General features: G+C 33.3%; 6 protein-coding genes across 8 annotated transcripts; 4 read left to right on the forward strand and 2 right to left on the reverse strand.

Annotated features, from left to right (window-relative positions):
- Positions 1-4,676: 4,676 nt before the first annotated feature.
- On the reverse strand, positions 4,677-6,445 carry LOC119613131 (enoyl-[acyl-carrier-protein] reductase, mitochondrial). Its single transcript, XM_037969079.1, has 2 exons — positions 6,035-6,445; positions 4,677-5,968 (listed from the first exon to the last, which is right to left on the reverse strand). Exons 1-2 carry the CDS (start codon positions 6,273-6,275, stop codon positions 5,109-5,111), a joined length of 1,101 nt encoding a protein of 366 aa, XP_037825007.1. The 5' UTR covers positions 6,276-6,445; the 3' UTR covers positions 4,677-5,108.
- A 1,015-nt stretch (positions 6,446-7,460) lies between these two features.
- Positions 7,461-8,927, forward strand: LOC119613129 (60S ribosomal protein L15). The gene is made up of 3 exons (XM_037969078.1): positions 7,461-7,583; positions 7,972-8,293; positions 8,542-8,927. The coding sequence occupies exons 2-3, from the start codon at positions 7,985-7,987 to the stop codon at positions 8,845-8,847; spliced, it is 615 nt and encodes a 204-aa protein (XP_037825006.1). The 5' UTR covers positions 7,461-7,583; positions 7,972-7,984; the 3' UTR covers positions 8,848-8,927.
- Positions 8,928-9,291: 364 nt separating this feature from the next.
- Positions 9,292-10,790, forward strand: LOC119613121 (enoyl-[acyl-carrier-protein] reductase, mitochondrial-like). Its single transcript, XM_037969068.1, has 2 exons — positions 9,292-9,558; positions 9,621-10,790. The coding sequence occupies exons 1-2, from the start codon at positions 9,345-9,347 to the stop codon at positions 10,493-10,495; spliced, it is 1,089 nt and encodes a 362-aa protein (XP_037824996.1). The 5' UTR covers positions 9,292-9,344; the 3' UTR covers positions 10,496-10,790.
- LOC119613120 (rac GTPase-activating protein 1) lies at positions 10,592-13,212 on the reverse strand. Its single transcript, XM_037969067.1, has 3 exons — positions 11,986-13,212; positions 11,116-11,915; positions 10,592-11,011 (listed from the first exon to the last, which is right to left on the reverse strand). The coding sequence occupies exons 1-3, from the start codon at positions 12,969-12,971 to the stop codon at positions 10,965-10,967; spliced, it is 1,833 nt and encodes a 610-aa protein (XP_037824995.1). The 5' UTR covers positions 12,972-13,212; the 3' UTR covers positions 10,592-10,964.
- Positions 13,213-13,505: 293 nt separating this feature from the next.
- Positions 13,506-15,671, forward strand: LOC119613122 (enoyl-CoA hydratase, mitochondrial-like). The gene is made up of 4 exons (XM_037969069.1): positions 13,506-13,708; positions 13,823-13,942; positions 14,656-15,374; positions 15,443-15,671. Exons 2-4 carry the CDS (start codon positions 13,843-13,845, stop codon positions 15,506-15,508), a joined length of 885 nt encoding a protein of 294 aa, XP_037824997.1. The 5' UTR covers positions 13,506-13,708; positions 13,823-13,842; the 3' UTR covers positions 15,509-15,671.
- A 211-nt stretch (positions 15,672-15,882) lies between these two features.
- Positions 15,883-17,478, forward strand: LOC119613123 (probable enoyl-CoA hydratase, mitochondrial). 3 transcript variants are annotated; one of them, XM_037969070.1, is made up of 4 exons: positions 15,883-16,012; positions 16,085-16,223; positions 16,595-17,313; positions 17,372-17,478. In XM_037969070.1, exons 2-4 carry the CDS (start codon positions 16,130-16,132, stop codon positions 17,435-17,437), a joined length of 879 nt encoding a protein of 292 aa, XP_037824998.1. In that variant the 5' UTR covers positions 15,883-16,012; positions 16,085-16,129; the 3' UTR covers positions 17,438-17,478. The 3 variants fall into 3 exon arrangements, with proteins under 3 accessions (XP_037824998.1, XP_037825000.1, XP_037824999.1); XM_037969072.1 differs by having other exon boundaries at positions 15,994-16,012; positions 16,124-16,223; XM_037969071.1 differs by lacking the exon at positions 15,883-16,012 and adding an exon at positions 16,034-16,052 and having other exon boundaries at positions 16,124-16,223.
- Positions 17,479-18,197: the final 719 nt, after the last annotated feature.

The raw sequence follows: 18,197 nt of genomic DNA on the forward strand, positions 1-18,197 counted from the left end.
TCTATAGTCTGGACTATACAATAGTCTATATTCTGGACTATACAATAGTCTAGTCTATAGTCTGGACTATAGAATAGTCTATATTCTATACTATAGAATAGTCTATATTTTGGACTATAGAATAGTCTATATTATGGACTATAGAATAGTCTATATTCTGGACTATAGAATAGTCTATATTCTGGACTATAGAATAGTTTATAGTCTGGACTATAGAATAGTCTATTGTATGGACTATAAAATAGTCTAATAGTCTATAGTCTATATTTTGGACTATAGAATAGTCTATATTCTGGACTATAGAATAGTCTATATTCTGGACTATAGAATAGTCTATAGTCTGGACTATAGAATAGTCTATAGTATGGACTATAGAATAGTCTATATTCTGGACTATAGAATAGTTTATAGTCTGGACTATAGAATAGTCTATTGTATGGACTATAGAATAGTCTATAGTCTGGACTATAGAATAGTCTATAGTCTGGACTATAGAATAGTCTATAGTCTGGACTATAGAATAGTCTATAGTCTGGATTATAGAATAGTCTATAGTCTGGATTATAGAATAGTCTATAGTCTGGACTATAGAATAGTCTATAGTCTGGATTATAGAATAGTCTATATTCTGGACTATAGAATAGTCTATATTCTGGACTATACAATAGTCTATAGTCTGGACCATACAATAGTCTATAGTCTGGACTATACAATAGTCTATATTCTGGACTATACAATAGTCTATAGTCTGGACTATAGAATAGTCTATATTCTATACTATAGAATAGTCTATATTTTGGACTATAGAATAGTCTATATTCTGGACTATAGAATAGTCTATATTCTGGACTATAGAATAGTCTATATTCTGGACTATAGAATAGTCTATATTCTGGACTATAGAATAGTTTATAGTCTGGACTATAGAATAGTCTATTGTATGGACTATAGAATAGTCTATAGTCTGGACTATAGAATAGTCTATAGTCTGGACTATAGAATAGTCTATAGTCTGGACTATAGAATAGTCTATAGTCTGGACTATAGAATAGTCTATAGTCTGGATTATAGAATAGTCTATAGTCTGGATTATAGAATAGTCTATAGTCTGGATTATAGAATAGTCTATAGTCTGGACTATAGAATAGTCTATAGTCTGGATTATAGAATAGTCTATAGTCTGGACTATAGAATAGTCTATAGTCTGGACTATAGAATAGTCTATAGTCTGGACTATAGAATAGTCTATAGACTGGACTATAGAATAGTCTATAGTCTGGACTATAGAATAGTCTATAGTCTGGACTATAGAATAGTCTATAGTCTGGACTATAGAATAGTCTATAGTCTGGACTATAGAATAGTCTATAGTCTGGACTATAGAATAGTCTATAGTCTGGACTATAGAATAGTCTATAGTTTGGACTATAGAATAATCTATAGTCTGGACTACAGAATAGTCTATAGTATGGACTATAGTCCAGACTATAGACTATTCTATAATCCAGACTATAGACTATTCTATAGTCCAGACTATAGACTATTCTATAATCCAGACTATAGACTATTCTATAGTCCAGACTATTCTATAGTCTATAGTATGGACTATAGAATATTCTATAGTCTGGACTATATAATAGTCTATAGACTGGACTATAGAATAGTCTATAGTCTGGACTATAGAATAGTCTGTAGACTGGACTATAGAATAGTCTATAGACTGGACTATAGAATAGTCTATAGTCTGGACTATAGAATAGTCTGTAGACTGGACTATAGAATAGTCTATAGTCTGGACTATAGAATAGTCTATAGTCTGGACTATAGAATAGTCTACAGTCTAGACTATAGAATAGTCTATAGTCTGGACTATAGAATAGTCTATAGTCTGGACTATAGAATAGTCTATAGTCTGGACTATAGAATAGTCTACAGTCTAGACTATAGAATAGTCTATAGTCTGGACTATAGAATAGTCTATAGTCTGGACTATAGAATAGTCTATAGTCTGGACTATAGAATAGTCCATAGTCTGGACTATAGTATAGACCATAGTCTGGACTATAGTATAGACCATAGTCTGGACTATAGTATAGACCATAGTCTGGACTATAGTATAGACCATAGTCTGGACTATAGAATAGTCTATAGTCATGACTATACAATAGTCTATAGTCTGGACTATACAATAGTCTGTAGTCTGGACTATAGAATAGTCTATAGTCTGGACTATAGAATAGTCTATAGTCTGGACTATAGAATAATCTATAGACTGGACTATAGAATAGTCTATAGACTGGACTATAGAATAGTCTATAGTCTGGACTATAGAATAGTCTGTAGACTGTTGATCAGATTATGTTCTGTTTGATAGTAGTGGAACTATACCAGATTAGTGACTTCTATTGAAGATTAATTGAACACTTAAAAGTCCTGCAACTTTAAACATTTCATATAACTTTCAATTGCGTGTTTTAAAACTGCAAGTGTAAAATAGTCGTAAATTATTCTCTGACAATACTGGCAAAAGGTCTTTAAAAGTTATATTTTATATAATTTACATAAAAATGCAATTACAAGTGCTAAACACTCTAAAGAAATCGTGCAAGTGGACACTTTTGCTTTTAAAAATTAAGTATGTATTCCTTTAAGTTTAAAGCAAATAAGCTAGCACCACAAGTCATGGCAAAAACTTATAAAAAAAAAACACCACCTGCATAATAGTTATAGACTTAGTAAATCATAGTTTCTATTAGACCTTATATTATGCAGCTCCTAACAGTCTGTTATTAATACAAATATTTAGTCAATTAAATAGCGTGAGAACTTTTTAGAATATTGATTGATGTGTTTGTATATACTACAATATGCTTAAAGCTATTAAAAATACTGTCCAGACCTTCCCCTGCAGTTGTTTGGTTTTTTTTTTCGAAGTAAACATGTGAACTAGAGGTTTCAAAAGCAAATGTTGGCTGAAGGCCATAACTACTAGAGCTCTTATTCTTATGTTATGAATTTAAAATAACAGTCTAGTCTATAGTCCAGTTTAAAGTCTAGTCCATAGTCCAGTCTATAGTCGAGTCTATCGTCTAGTCTAGCCTATAGTCTAGTATACAGCCTATAGTCAAGTATATAGTCTAGTATATAGTATTAGTCTATAATTTAGTCTATAATCTAGTCTATAGTCTAGTCTATAGTCTAAGTATATAGTCTAGTCTATAGTCTAGTATATAGTCTATAGTCTAGTCTATAGTCTAGTCTACAGTCTAGTCTATAGTCTAGTCTACAGTCTAGTCTATAGTCTAGTCTATAGTCTAGTCTAGTCTACAGTCTAGTCTATAGTCTAGTCTATAATCTAGTCTATAGTCTAGTCTATAGTCTAGTTTATAGTCTAGTCTATAGTCTAGTCTACAGTCTAGTCTAAAGTCTAGTCTATAGTCTAGTCTATAGTCTAGTTTATAGTCTAGTCTATAGTCTAGTCTATAGTCTAGTCTACAGTCTAGTCTATAGTCTAGTCTATAGTCTCGTCTACAGTCTAGTCTGCAATCTAGTCAATAGTCTAGTCTCTATAGTCTAGTCTATAGTCTAGTCTATAGTCTAGTCTATAGTCTAGTCTATAGTCTAGTCTATAGTCTAGTCTAGTCTATAGTCTAGTCTATAGTCTAGTCTATAGTCTAGTCTAGTCTGTAGTCTAGTCTATAGTCTAGTCTATAGTCTAGTCTATAGTTTAGTCTATAGTCTAGTCTATAGTCTAGTCTATAGTCTAGTCTATAGTCTAGTCTAGTCTAGTCTACAGTCTAGTCTAGTCTATAGTCTAGTCTATAGTCTAGTCTATAGTCTAGTCTATAGTCTAGTCTATAGTCTAGGGTCTAGGGTCTAGTCTATAGTCTAGTCTATAGTCTAGTCAATAGTCTAGTCTATAGTCTAGTCTATAGTCTAGTCTATAGTCTAGTCTATAGCCTAGTCTAGAGTCTATTCTATAGTCTAGTCTATAGCCTAATATATAGTCTAGTCTATAGTCTAGTCTATAGTCTAGTCTATAGTCTAGTCTATAGTCTAGTCTATAGTCTAGTCTATAGTCTAGTCTATAGTCTAGTCTATAGTCTAGTCTATAGTCTAGTCTATAGTCTAGTCTATAGTCTAGTCTATAGTCTAGTCTATAGTCTAGTCTATAGTCTAGTCTATAGTCTAGTCTATAGTCTAGTCTATAGTCTAGTCTATAGTCTAGTCTATAGTCTAGTCTATAGTCTAGTCTATAGTCTAGTCTATAGTCTAGTCTATAGTCTAGTCTATAGTCTAGTCTATAGTCTAGTCTATAGTCTAGTCTATAGTCTAGTCTATAGTCTAGTCTATAGTCTAGTCTATAGTCTAGTCTATAGTCTAGTCTATAGTCTAGTCTATAGTCTAGTCTATAGTCTAGTCTATAGTCTAGTCTATAGTCTAGTCTATAGTCTAGTTTATAGTCTAGTCTATGGTCTAGTTTATAGTCTAGTCTATAGTCCCGTCCATATTTTAGTCTATAGTCTAGTCCGTGCTCTAGCTTATATTCTAGTTTATAGTCTGGTCTATGATCTAGACTACGGTCTAGTCTATGTTCTAAGCTATAGTCTAGGTAATAGTCAAATTTTTACTTAAAATTTATATTTTCACTAGAATTTGAAAACATTTCATTTAAATTTTTTTTAGTTATATTGCTTTTTATTTCGTTTTTTTAGAAATCCTCCCCCTTTTCACTTCTGTACAGATTTCTATGGAGTGTCGAATGCAGTTGTGGAGTGACGTGTTTGACTGATTAAATGTTTTTAAGCAACTAATTAAAAAGGAAACATAGTTAATATATACAAAAGTAACGATATAGTTTTGAGGTTAGAAAACAATTAATTTTGAGGTTAAAAAAGGGGTTGAAGATATTAAAAGGAAAGTTTGGCACAAGCTACAAATATTTGTTTAGAAAAATAAACCCATTAAAACATACATAACTTAATTTTCTAAGAAAATGTTTTTAATTTGAGGTTATATACAAATTTAATATTTGGTAATGTTATATCGAATAATAGCATATATTTTGAAAATATATACGCATTTTAAAGACAATCGCCTAGTTCCACTTAATCCTGCATTTTAAGTATATACTTCTTGCCCGTAAAACCCTTAAAATTTAAAGCAGCTGCAGCAGCATCCTTAAAGTTTTCCATAGGCACCAATTCATGTACGGGGGCAACAAATTTCTGCTGTTCCATTAAGTCACACAATTCTTTAAACATTTCCGCACGTTCAGGTGAATGAGGATTTTCTTTGGTCCATCTGGTCATCCAGAAACCACGAAAAGCTAAATCTTTAAAAATCAAAGCAGCTGTGGCAGCTATAACCGGTTCGCGTGACATGCCACCATAAGTAACCATAACACCCTTGTCAGCCAAGTGGCGGGTGACTTCAGTGGCGCTTTTACCTCCAACACAATTAAAGGCCAGTTTAGGTTTGGGCAGTTTACCTTCTTTAAATAGGGTGCAAGTGCGTATTTCTTCTTCGGTTAGAATTTCCGTAGCACCCAAAGATTTTAAATAAGATTTTAATTGTTCTATATCTGGCCGGGATCTTACCACACCCACCGATTTTAAGCCCCAAGCGTTGCACAATTGATGTACTGCTTGTCCCACAGCACTATTGGCACCATTTTGTATGACACAATCACCGGGAGAAAGTTTAACGAAATCTTTAAGCATGCGATAAGCAGTACAGGGATTTACGGTTATGGTTGCTGCTTCAGCCAAACCAATTTTATTGGATACGGGCATTAACTGCTCCTCCGAGAAAACAGCATGAGTGGTCCAGGTGCCAATGCCGGTAACATAAGGCACTACACGCTGGCCTTTGGATAAACTCTTAACATCAGCTCCCACTTCCACAATCTCGGCAACACACTCATTACCAGCCGTAGCAGGAAACTTAGGTTTTACTGGATATTTACCTATGTGCACCAAAGCAAAACATTAAAAATCCATTACATTTTCAATTTCAACCCTAAATGACTCACCTTGTATGGTATTTATATCGGCTGGATTAATAGGTGCCGCCAATATTTTCACCAGCACTTGTTTATTTTGCGGCTTTTCTAGCTGTTGCTCCACCAATTGCAAAACATCAGCCGGCTCACCGTGTTCGTTATACTTTATGGATTTAGCTAAAATAGACATTTGCCTTAAACCTTTTAATGAATTTAGGCTTGTTAAGGGATTAGGGGTTCCTTTTAACAATTGTAAATGTTTAAATAACATAATGGCTGCTTATAGTTTCTAGTTAATTGTAATTATTGCAATAATTGTTATGAAATAATTCGTTTTTTTCGTAAAAAACTGTTTAATTAAACAGCTGTTGTTTGTTTATATGGTTTGAAAAGGGATGCCAGAGATAGACATGAAATAAGAGATGCCAGAGAAAAATGTGGCGCTTAAAAATAAATATTGCCAGCTAAAAGTCAAATATTGCCACTTAAAATTATTGCCATGAAAATTTAACTCCATTCAGCTATCTGAATTACATTAGAAATCATCAAAGTAAATTTATAAAGTAGACTCATTTGAACAGCTGACTATTTTTTTTAAACTTGCTATTTGTGGACTTACTTGTCAAAAATGTTTATGTTGCCATATTTGTTTTCATTTTAACGCTTGCTTTTGTACAAATTTCTGAGTAATTTGTTGTATTTAATGTGAAAAAGTGTATTTTAAGTGTATAATATTTTTAAAAATGTTCTAATTTTTAAAAAATAAAGAAAACTCTGTGACTTGTAATATAAATAACAACATATTTTTGGAAAGTACAACAATAATGCCATATTTTCCATTAATTATTGGTTCATTTTTGTAAACAAATTTTGACAAGTGAGTATTTCGAACAAAAACAAATTGCCTGTGGTTTTTGTAGACGTTTGTTGTACAACAACTCGTGTCGCTACTTTATTAATTTACTTTGGAAATCATTATAGATTAAAAAATATGTACACATTTAATTAAAAAATTTGCTAAATTAAAGCTGAATTCATATTTCAACGTTAAATGTAAAATTTTTAATATTAAAGATTTTATTTTCTATACAAACACTTTTTTATACGAAAACTTATATACATATGTATACATTAGAAAAAATTGTCTATAGAAAAATTACAATTTTGAATAGGAAAAAACATTATACGGAAAATCTTTCGAAAACAAACTATTATATTTAAAGGAAAACATTTAAAATGTTAAAAAATTATAAAAAAAATTTTGTGAAAAAATGATCTCTTAAATTCAAGTTTTCAATTAATTCTGATATTTTTCTACACAAATATTAATATTTTACAAAATTTTACTTAAATTTACCTTAAAAAGTTGTTTAGAATAAAATTTTCTTTAATTTATGATAAAAACGTAATTGCCATAACTGAAAATGATTTTCGTAGAATTTTTATACTGGCAATACTGTAAAGCACGCTTCAAATGTCTGGCATCTCATTACTAGCTGACATTTTGAAATTTAACTGCAGCCAACTTCATTTATTTCCTCCTCACATCATTTCTTTTGGAATTTGCATCTCGTGGAAGGTAGGTGTTTTTTTTTCGACAAATGGTAGTGGAAAATAGAAAAATTAAAGTGAATGAAAAATATAAGAAAATATAAATTACACGTGATGATATATATACTGGCCTTGCACCATTCTGAAGCTTTCACCAAAAGCATCTTTAGTGTTGATACGGCAGAACTGATCCAAAACCAGAATTCATAAAACAATTTTTAGTGAAACAAATTTTACTTTGATTTGTGTGAAAAACTATGATAATTAATTAACATTTTAATTTTAGAAGCCATTCCAATACCATACACACAAAACAATCACAAAAATGTCTATTCTCCATGAATTATATTCGCGGATAGACCGATGATGTGACAGTTATTTAAAAACAAATAACATTTACTTGAATTTGTTACTAGGTCTATCTTCAACATGGGTGCCTACCGTTATATGCAGGAATTGTACAGGAAGAAGCAAAGTGATGTTATGCGTTACTTGCTTCGCATCCGCGTGTGGCAATACCGTCAATTGACCAAGTTGCACCGCTCTCCCAGACCCACCCGTCCCGACAAGGCTCGTCGTTTGGGTTACAAGGCCAAACAAGGTTTCGTCATCTACAGAATCCGTGTACGTCGCGGTGGTCGCAAACGTCCCGTACCCAAGGGTTGCACTTATGGCAAGCCCAAGAGTCATGGTGTCAACGAATTGAAACCATACCGTGGTTTGCAATCCATTGCTGAGGTAAGAAACGTTTTTTTATTTTAATAATAAAACCCTTGGTTAACCTAATCCTTTAGTTTAACCTTGTAACAAATCTAATAATAGAACCACTTGTAATGATGCTAACTTTCTGCTATGTGAGAATAAATAATGTTGACCCACATATCCTTCCTTAGATGTCTGATTGCTTGTTTACTTAAACAATCTTGAATGCATTTTCATTTGTTTAGTAAAATTACTAATAAAATTTTTATATTTTCTTCTTCTAGGAACGTGTTGGCCGCAGATTGGGAGGTTTGCGTGTATTGAACTCCTACTGGGTTGCCCAAGATGCTTCCTACAAATACTTCGAAGTTATCTTGGTTGATACCCATCACAATGCCATCCGTCGTGATCCCAAGATCAACTGGATCTGCAAGCACGTTCACAAACATCGTGAACTTCGTGGTTTGACCTCCGCCGGCAAGAGCTCCCGTGGTATTGGCAAGGGTTACAGATACTCTCAAACTATTGGTGGTTCTCGTCGTGCTGCCTGGAAGCGCAAGAACCGTTTGAACATGCACAGAAAACGTTAAGATGTTTAGACTTTTTTAGCGTGTTGACAATGATAAGAGTTCTGAATAAAAACAGTTATTTTATAAATACCTAACAGAAACTTTGCGAGTTTTCTTTCTTTTTTTGGTGGTTTAGTTGTGGGAATTGGGAAATCTTTGTTTACTATAATCTACCCTATAGTGCTGATTATATTATATTCTATAGTACAGGGTATAGTCTTATATAGATGCGATAGTCCATACATATAGCCTATACGACAGTCCAAACTGTAGCCTATGCTATAGTCCATTCTATAGTCTATGCTATAATCCAGATTATTGTCTATGCGATAGTCCAGATTATAGTCTATGCTATAGTTTAGACTGAAGTCTATTCTATGATCAAGATTATTGACTATACTATAGTCTATTTCACTCGAGAGGTTTAAATTTTAATATGGTTGTCTTTTTTCCCAGAATGACAATTTAAAAATAAAATAAATTTATTAAAAAATCTTAAAATTTAGTTTATTTGCAAAATGTTTCTAAAAAATTTACTGAAATCTCGCTCAAGTTCCTATAATTTCCAAAAACGCTTTATAAAAACTTTGTCCTTAAAGTTCAGCGGTAATGGTGAGCCCACGCAGGTTTTGGAAATGGTGGAGGAAGAATTGCCCGAACCAGAGAATAATCAAGTTTTGGTAAGGGTATTAATGGCACCCATCAATCCCTCGGATATTAATATAATACAAGGTGTTTGGAAAAATAACTTTAAAAAGGCTTTAACTGTTAACTTAAAGTTTTGCTTATTGTAGGTAGATATCCCTTACAACCTGCCCAACTACCAGCCACTGCTGGCAATGAATTTGTAGGCGAAATAGTACAAATGGGTGATAAGGTGGAAAATTTTGCCATAAAAGAACAGGTAGTGGCTTATGAATCAGGTTTGGGTACATGGAGCCAATATTTACTACTGAACGCTGAACAAATTTATGCGGTGCCTTATGAGTTACCTTTAACGGCAGCAGCCACTTTAACAATCAATCCCTGCACAGCCTATCGCATGTTGAAAGATTTTGTCAAACTAAAACCGGGAGATTGTATAATACAAAATGGCGCCAATAGTGCGGTGGGTCAAGCAGTTCATCAATTGTGTAAATATTGGGGTTTGAAATCAGTGGGAGTGGTTAGAGAACGTCCTGAACTGGTAAAACTAAAACAAGATTTATTAAGATTAGGGGCCACAGAAATTTTCACCGAGGAGGAGCTAGTTAAGACTCAACTCTTCAAAAATGGTTGCTTGCCTAAGCCACGTTTGGCCTTAAATTGTGTGGGCGGTGAAAGTGCCAGCAATATAGCCAAACTTTTAGATTATCAGGGTATAATGGTAACCTATGGTGGTATGGCAAGAAAACCTATTTCCGTGCCTATAGGACCTTTAATTTTTAAAAAACATATCTATCAAGGATTTTGGATTACCGAATGGGTGAAGCGTAATAAATGTACTTGGGTAAGATCTTATATGTTAAAGGATATAATACAGTTAATGTTGGGTAAAGAGTTTATAGCACCTAAACACACCCTAATACCTTTCCAACAATATAAGGCACATGCCCAGCAAGCTTTAACACTGGCCAGTAAGACTAATAGGAAATTTATATTTGATATGAGGGAAAATGAATGTAATTAGATCAAAAAAATATATCAAATTCCCCGAATTAATTGCGTTTTATTTAGAAAAAATAAATCAAAAATTCAGTTATTTATTTTATAAAAAAATGTATAATTTAAGAAAGTTTAGCAAAAATCCTTTGCAATAAAAGAAAATTAAAACAGTATTTCAAGAATGTTTGTTACAAAACCCTTTAGCCCAAAAAACCTTCCAAAGATAAATGAGTATAAGAAGGTGTGCAATATAAGAATATATAAATTGAAAATAAAAATGTAAGTTCAGTATAAAAAAAAAGAAATAAACAAAATTTGCCCAAAAAATGGAATACATACTTAACAAATAGGTTGGTGTGATTAATAAACAAATATATAATAATATAATACTATATTCTGTTAATTGTAGTAACTAAACGGTTATAAATTCCTTAGATATAAAATTAAGTCATGTTTAGAGATGTTTTTCTATGATTCGGTTGTTAAAGGCAGGATTAATCATAAAATTTACGTTTCTTAAGAGTGGATTTCATGGGAGTGGCTGAAAAGATACAAGGAAAAAGAAATTATTAAAGTTTTAGGCTATTTTATAAAAGTATATTCTATAGTCCAGACTATAGACAAAAGTCCAAAAATACAACTCACCATATAAAGAAAACACCGTATCCTTATTATGGCTTGGTGTTCGTGTTAAAGTTGAGCCACTCTGATAATTTTCCTTCGCCTCACCCAGAGAAACAAATTGTGTCCAGTATTCAAAAGGTATCTTCAATAAATTCAACATTACCATATATTGAGTATAGACTTCAGTAAAGATGGCATGTTGATCGGGATCTGGTGAAGAATAACCCACTATAGTGGGACCGAAAACACGAGCAATATTATCCAAAGGCATTAAAACTTCACGACACTCAGCAATACGTTGAAAATGTAAAATCAAAAAAGCCAAAGTATCACGATTTGTTTGAGGCATGGCCTCTACCGCCTTATATAGATCCGTTTGTATATCCTGTTCGGAGGGATTTTGGACGGCATTACAGAAATCTTTCCACAGACTTGTGGGTATTAAAGGTTCGCGCAAAGAACGCAAGAAATCTTTAATGCAACCACACAGAACATGGATATCAATATTGGACAATTGAGGAGGAGTTTTGCCGCGTAAGAAACGATCTTTCAAGGCCTTAATTTCACGTTCTGAACCGGAGACACGATAAATGCCCACCTCATTAAGACCTCTAGATTCGATTTCATTGACACAGTGGACAATAAGGGCTGGTATTAAAGGCGCCATGGATGGAGCATAATCGCTTATATAACCCATAAGGCCTTTGAAAACTGGAGTACCGGCTGTGGGCATACACATGATGGTAAGTAAAGGACGACAGTCGGTATGACAGCGTACAGGGCAGTCACGACAACGTAAGCCCACTGAACCAAAACGGATTCTAAAAGAGAACAAAGGAATTTGTTTAAAAATTGTTCTTTTTTTTTAAATATATTTTCCTGAATACTTACTTCTTCTGACATTGAGTACACATTTCCGCTCGAATAAAGGTTTTACTAACAAAATTGTGTAAACGTTTGAGAGTACCTGCTGAACGTAAATTGTGATTCATAGGAGAATCCATGTTATTATTAGCTGGAGTCATGGGTGGTGCAGTGGCCTCCTTAAATGGCGTTTTGCGTGGTGTAGAACAAGGGCCTCCACTCAAACACTCCTCTTCCTCCGGCTCATCTGCTTGGTGTACTATAACCGGTACAGTTTCTATGGTCGATTCAGCACGTATGGCACCATTGCCATCTTGTGGTATGGTAACCTTGGTGGTAGCACATATACGTTCCGCCCCCAATTCGTTATCAATAGTATGCTGTTGCAAAGCCACATTACTGCGTCTGGAGGAACGCCTGCGACCGGAGGGTGCGGCCATTTGTGCATTAGATTTGGAGTTACTCAAACGACTTCTTTTACTTCTAGGCAGAGTTCTGGCTGGACGTATATCTAGGAAATCATCTTCCGATTGGGTAATCGACAAATCTGACAAAAAACTGCCCGTGGAATTAATATCATTACCATATTTCTCCTCCAAATGAGTATTTAATGACTTCCGCTTTCTGGACAATGTATTCAAAAAGGCCAACTTGTCTTTGGTCTCATTTTTAAGATTGTTTTCATGCTGCAACAAATCGGCCACGGCCACTATTTTCTTTTCCATTTGATCGCGTTCATATTCGGCCTCTTTGCGTGCTTTACTTTCCATTTCCAGCAATCGGCGGGCATGAAACAGTTTAGTTTCCAAATCAGCCATGGATTGTAGTGAAGCATCTAGTTCTTTTTGTATGCGTTGAGCCTCTTGTGCTCTGGCTATGCATTCCAATTGCATTTTTTCTTGTAGCTGTAAAATCTTAAGAAATTCTTCTTCTGCTGTACCATCAATTAAAACATGGACACAGCGTCTTAGATCATCGAAGGTGGCCAATGTGGATAACGTTGTGGTGGTCATTTTGCTTTTGTTTATAGATTTCTCGGAAATTTAAGTAATACTTTTATGTTTAATCCATAAGATTTTTACCAAATGTATTTTGTTTTTTTTATAAAATCTTTATGAAAATTGTATTTTCTAAGAAATTTTCTTATCTTATTGTATTTTGCGCGTGCTAATCCTGTTTTTTTAAAACGCCGTTTGAAAAAAGAGGAAAAAATTTCTTGCAGCTGCGTTGTTTTTGTTTTCAAATAGAAAAAAGGAACAGAGTTGCATCTGCATATGACAATTATAGAAGAGTTGTATTTTTATAGCTTCAAGCTATAAAAGTGACAGAGTTGTATTTTATAAATATTATATTTAGAATCACGCACGAAGTTATTTTTGTTATTTAGATTTTGTTGTGTTCTGGGGGATAGGTGATTATACAAAAAAAATTAATGTAAATATTATTGTGGGAGAATAAAATAGCAGTGGTGATATTATGCTTTAATAATTAAAAAAATATAGAAAAATTAATGTAAAAATATGTACTTATGAGCAAAGTATTAATCTAAATAATAAAAGGCTTAAAATGTCTTTTAAACGAAACCATTTAACGCCTGTAGTTACGCTTTCATTGTGTTTATATCGTTATCATTGTTCTTTTTGCATATTTTCTCTCTTTATTTAACTTAATGATCATTTACTCTATTATCTTGAGTTCATTTAGCAAAATTTTTTATTCTAAAAAACATTCCTTCTCCAGTGTTCGTGGCGTGAGTGTTAATTTTTTATTATTATTAAAAGTTGTTGCTGTCTTTAAAATTTTACTTTGTTAAGTAATCAGTAGACTTTAATTAACTTAATTGTATTTTTATTTCAATTTATAGTAGAAGTATATCCTAGAAATATGGCTCAAATTGCTAAAATCTTTGCTGGACGTGCCCAACAAGTCTTGCAAACTGCTGCCAAACAACCTCAATTGGCCCCACGTTTCTACTGTGCTGCTGGTAAGTTCTAGTCTAGTTTTTTTTATAGGTATTTATGGAAATTTTTATCAGTACCCCAGACTGCTAGTGCAAGATTGTAATAATTAAAAAAGATTGCAATTTTATAAGGAGTGTTTATTTATTTTTTTGCATTGATTAAAAAGAAGCAGACATAAGACCACACCGACCGGCTTTGTTATATTGTTGTTGTCTTTTGCATTTCCAATCAATTATAAGACTTTATACCTCTTATAAACGGCATACTAATGTTTATTATTACGTAATAATATAAAAAGTTTTTCTTATTAGTTTTATCTATTATTAAACAAATAAATTTGCCAACTACTTTAGTTATTTCATAATTTTTAAAGAAAAATGCACATTTTCTATAAGAAATTCAGTAATATTTAGATTATTACAATTGATTACAATGTTTTTAGTTGTTATTTATGTGTTTTTTTGCTTTTTTGTTTAAGATTTGTATAAAAAATGTGAGTAAATTAAATAAGCTTAATTTTAAGGGGAAAATAAATAAAAATTCCTTAACTAAATTTGGCAGCACTTTTTATAATGTCACAGGATTATGACAGATTACAGTAATTTTTATTGAGATGCCAGACGGCAAAACTTTCCATGTAGAATGTCGGTAAACTGTAGTTGTGCATCTTATTGTAATCGAAATAATAAAATTTTTAGATAAATCAACAATTTTCATAATTTTTCTGTAATTTTAGCCAACAACTTCCAATACATCAAAACCGAATTGGCTGGTGAAAAGAAAAATGTTGCTGTCATCACTTTGAACCGTCCCAAGGCTTTGAATGCCTTGTGCAATGGTTTGATTGCCGAAATCAACACCACTTTGGATAAATACGAAAAGGATGACAGCGTTGCCGCCATTGTCATCACTGGCAGCGAGAAGGCTTTCGCCGCTGGTGCCGATATCAAGGAAATGCAACCTAACACTTATGAAAAGTGCATTATGGGCAATTTCTTGAACGATTGGACCCGTGTTGCCAAATGCCAAAAACCCATTATTGCTGCCGTTAACGGTTACGCCTTGGGTGGTGGCTGTGAATTGGCCATGATGTGCGATATCATCTATGCTGGTGATAAGGCCAAGTTTGGTCAACCTGAAATTGCTTTGGGTACCATTCCCGGTGCTGGTGGCACCCAACGTTTGACCCGTGTTGTAGGCAAATCTAAGGCTATGGAAATGTGCTTGACCGGTAACATGATTAATGCTGCTGAAGCCGAAAAAATGGGTTTGGTTAGCAAGGTTGTTGCTGCCGATCAATTGGTTTCGGAAGCCGTTAAATTGGGTGAGAAAATCGGCACCCACTCCCAATTGATTGTACAATTGTGCAAGGAAGCTGTTAACACTGCCTACGAGACCACCTTGCAAGAAGGTTTGAAATATGAAAGAAGAACTTTCCACGCCACTTTTGCTACTGTAAGTTTTTTAGTTGTTAAATTGCTACTTTTTCAATTTCCTTACTTTATTATTTTTTATAATTTCAGGGTGACCGTAAAGAAGGTATGACCGCTTTTGTTGAAAAGCGTCCCGCTAAATTCAACAACAACTAAATGTTTTGTTTTCAAAAAATGTTAAAAAAAAAGTTCTATATTTTTATAATGTTAGTTATTTTTCCATTACCAGTAATGCATTTATAAATATTATTGCGAAAACCAAGTTTTCAGTTTTTTAAAATACAAATAAGAATAAAATTTCAAGATATTTTTCAAAAAATTTTTGAATTTTAATGGGTAATAGTGTCCAGGAAAAACAAATATCACAGTTTTTTAATAACTCCTGGGACCTTAAACAGAATAATTGGAATTTTTTTAATTTAAACGTTTAATTAGACATAACTGTCGATATTTTATATAAAATCTTATTATCAGGGTTGTATTTACATGTACTAATGATCATGTTTGTTTATTTATTTAAAAGGGGATCTTGAGAGGTGCAACAATATTAAAATTATTATTAGATTTCTTATCGTAATTGCAAAGAACATTTATTTACTCTATATGATCACTTCAGACAAGACAAAGTTCATTTCGAAACAATAATCCAAAACAGTTAAGGTCTGTAAATTTGACAAATAATTCAGAGAGGTTTGCAAAAGTAATATGAAACTTTCTTATTCTATAACATAGCTGCTGTTTGTTCTAGTTGTTTCGGTTTCCCTTTTATAGTAAAATATGGCTCAAATTCCAAAATTATTTGCCGGTCCTGTTCAACGGGTCTTACGAGCGGCTCTCAAAACACAACACATATCTGGTCGATCTTATTGCGGTAAGTTTTAAGAATAGTTTAAAAAAGTATTGTCTGAACTATAGTCTAGTTTAATCTAGAGTCTAGTCTATAAACTGGTCTATAATTTAGTCTATAGCCTGTACTATAGTCTAGTCTATAGCCTAGTCTATAGTCTAATCTACAGCATAGTCTATTGTCTAGTCTATAGCCTAGTCTATAATCTAGTCTACAGCCTAGTCTATAGTCTAGTCTATAGCCTAGTCTATAGTCTAGTCTATAGCCTAGTCTATAGTCTAGTCTATAGCCTAGTCTATAGTCTAGTCTATAGTCTAGTTTATAGTCTGGTCTATAGTCTAAAATCAAGTCTCTATAATTTCCTTTAATTGCTATTTTTTCCTTTCAAATCTCAGCCTCTAATCTCCATTATCTCAAAACACAATTGGTGGGTGAAAAGAAAAATGTTGCCCTAATTACTCTGAACCGTCCCAAGGCCTTGAATGCTTTGTGCAATGGTTTAATGTGTGAACTTAACTCCACTTTGGATAAATATGAAAAAGATGAGAGTATAGCTGCCTTTATAATTACCGGCAGTGAGAAGGCCTTTGCTGCTGGTGCCGATATCAAAGAAATGGAGTATAAAACTTATGATAAGCTAATCATGGACGCCACTGCCAGTGATTGGTCTCGTATAGCCAAATGCCAAAAACCCCTTATAGCTGCAGTTAATGGTTATGCCTTGGGTGGTGGCTGTGAATTGGCCATGATGTGTGACATTATTTATGCGGGCGATAAGGCTAAATTTGGGCAACCGGAAATAGCTTTGGGTACTATACCCGGTGCTGGGGGTACGCAACGTTTGACTCGCGTTGTAGGGAAACCCAAGGCCATGGAAATGTGTTTAACGGGTAATATGATTAGTGCCGAGGAAGCGGAAAGACGGGGTTTGGTAAGTAAGGTAGTGCCTGCTGATAAACTTTTGGAAGAAGCTATTAAAGTGGGTGAAAAAATTGCCAGTTACTCTCAATTAACTGTACAGTTGTGTAAGGAAGCAATTAATATGGCTTATGAATCTAATTTGCAAGAGGGTTTGAAATTTGAAAAACGAATTAATCATGCAACTTTTGCAACGGTAAATCATAGGTTTATTTATGGTTTAAATTTAAAATATACATTTATTCTAATTTTAGCAAGATATCCGGGAAGGTATGGCGGCTTTTATGGAAAGACGTCCAGCTAAATTTAATAACAAATAAAATAGTTTAAAAAAATTAAAAAATTTTAAAAAATTAAAGCGAAAATGTCTCTTTTTTACATAGACTATAGAACGTACTGAGGTTTGGAGTACAGGGCTATAAAAATACTAGACTATAGATTAGACTATATACTAAACTATAGACCAGATCATAAATTAGACAGTAAACTAGATTAAGCTATAGACAATACTATAGACAATGCTATAGACAAGACTATAGACTAGACTATAGACTAGACTATATACTAGACTATAGACTAGACTAGACTAGACTAGACTAGACTATAGACTATAGACTGTAGACTATAGACTGTAGACTATAGACTGTAGACTGTAGACTAGACTATAGACTAGACTAGACTATAGAGTATAGACTATAGACTGTAGACTATAGACTAGACTATAGACTAGACTATAGACTAGACTATAGACTAGACTATAGACTGTAGACTATAGACTAGACTATAGACTAGACTATAGACTAGACTATAGACTAGACTATAGACTAGACTATAGACTAGACTATAGACTAGACTATAGACTAGACTATAGACTAGTCTATAGACTAGACTATAGACTAGACTATAGACTAGACTATAGACTAGACTATAACTAGACTATAGACTAGACTAGACTAGACTAGACTATAGACTAGACTAGACTATAGACTAGACTAGACTATAGACTAGACTAGACTATAGACTAGACTAGACTATAGACTAGACTAGACTATAGACTAGACTATAGACTAGACTATAGAC

This window comes from Lucilia sericata, unplaced genomic scaffold, assembly GCF_015586225.1.
Source record: "Lucilia sericata isolate MDLA Ls3-8-SP2 unplaced genomic scaffold, ASM1558622v1 Contig001981F_arrow, whole genome shotgun sequence".
NCBI classification, from domain to species: Eukaryota; Metazoa; Arthropoda; class Insecta; order Diptera; family Calliphoridae; genus Lucilia; species Lucilia sericata.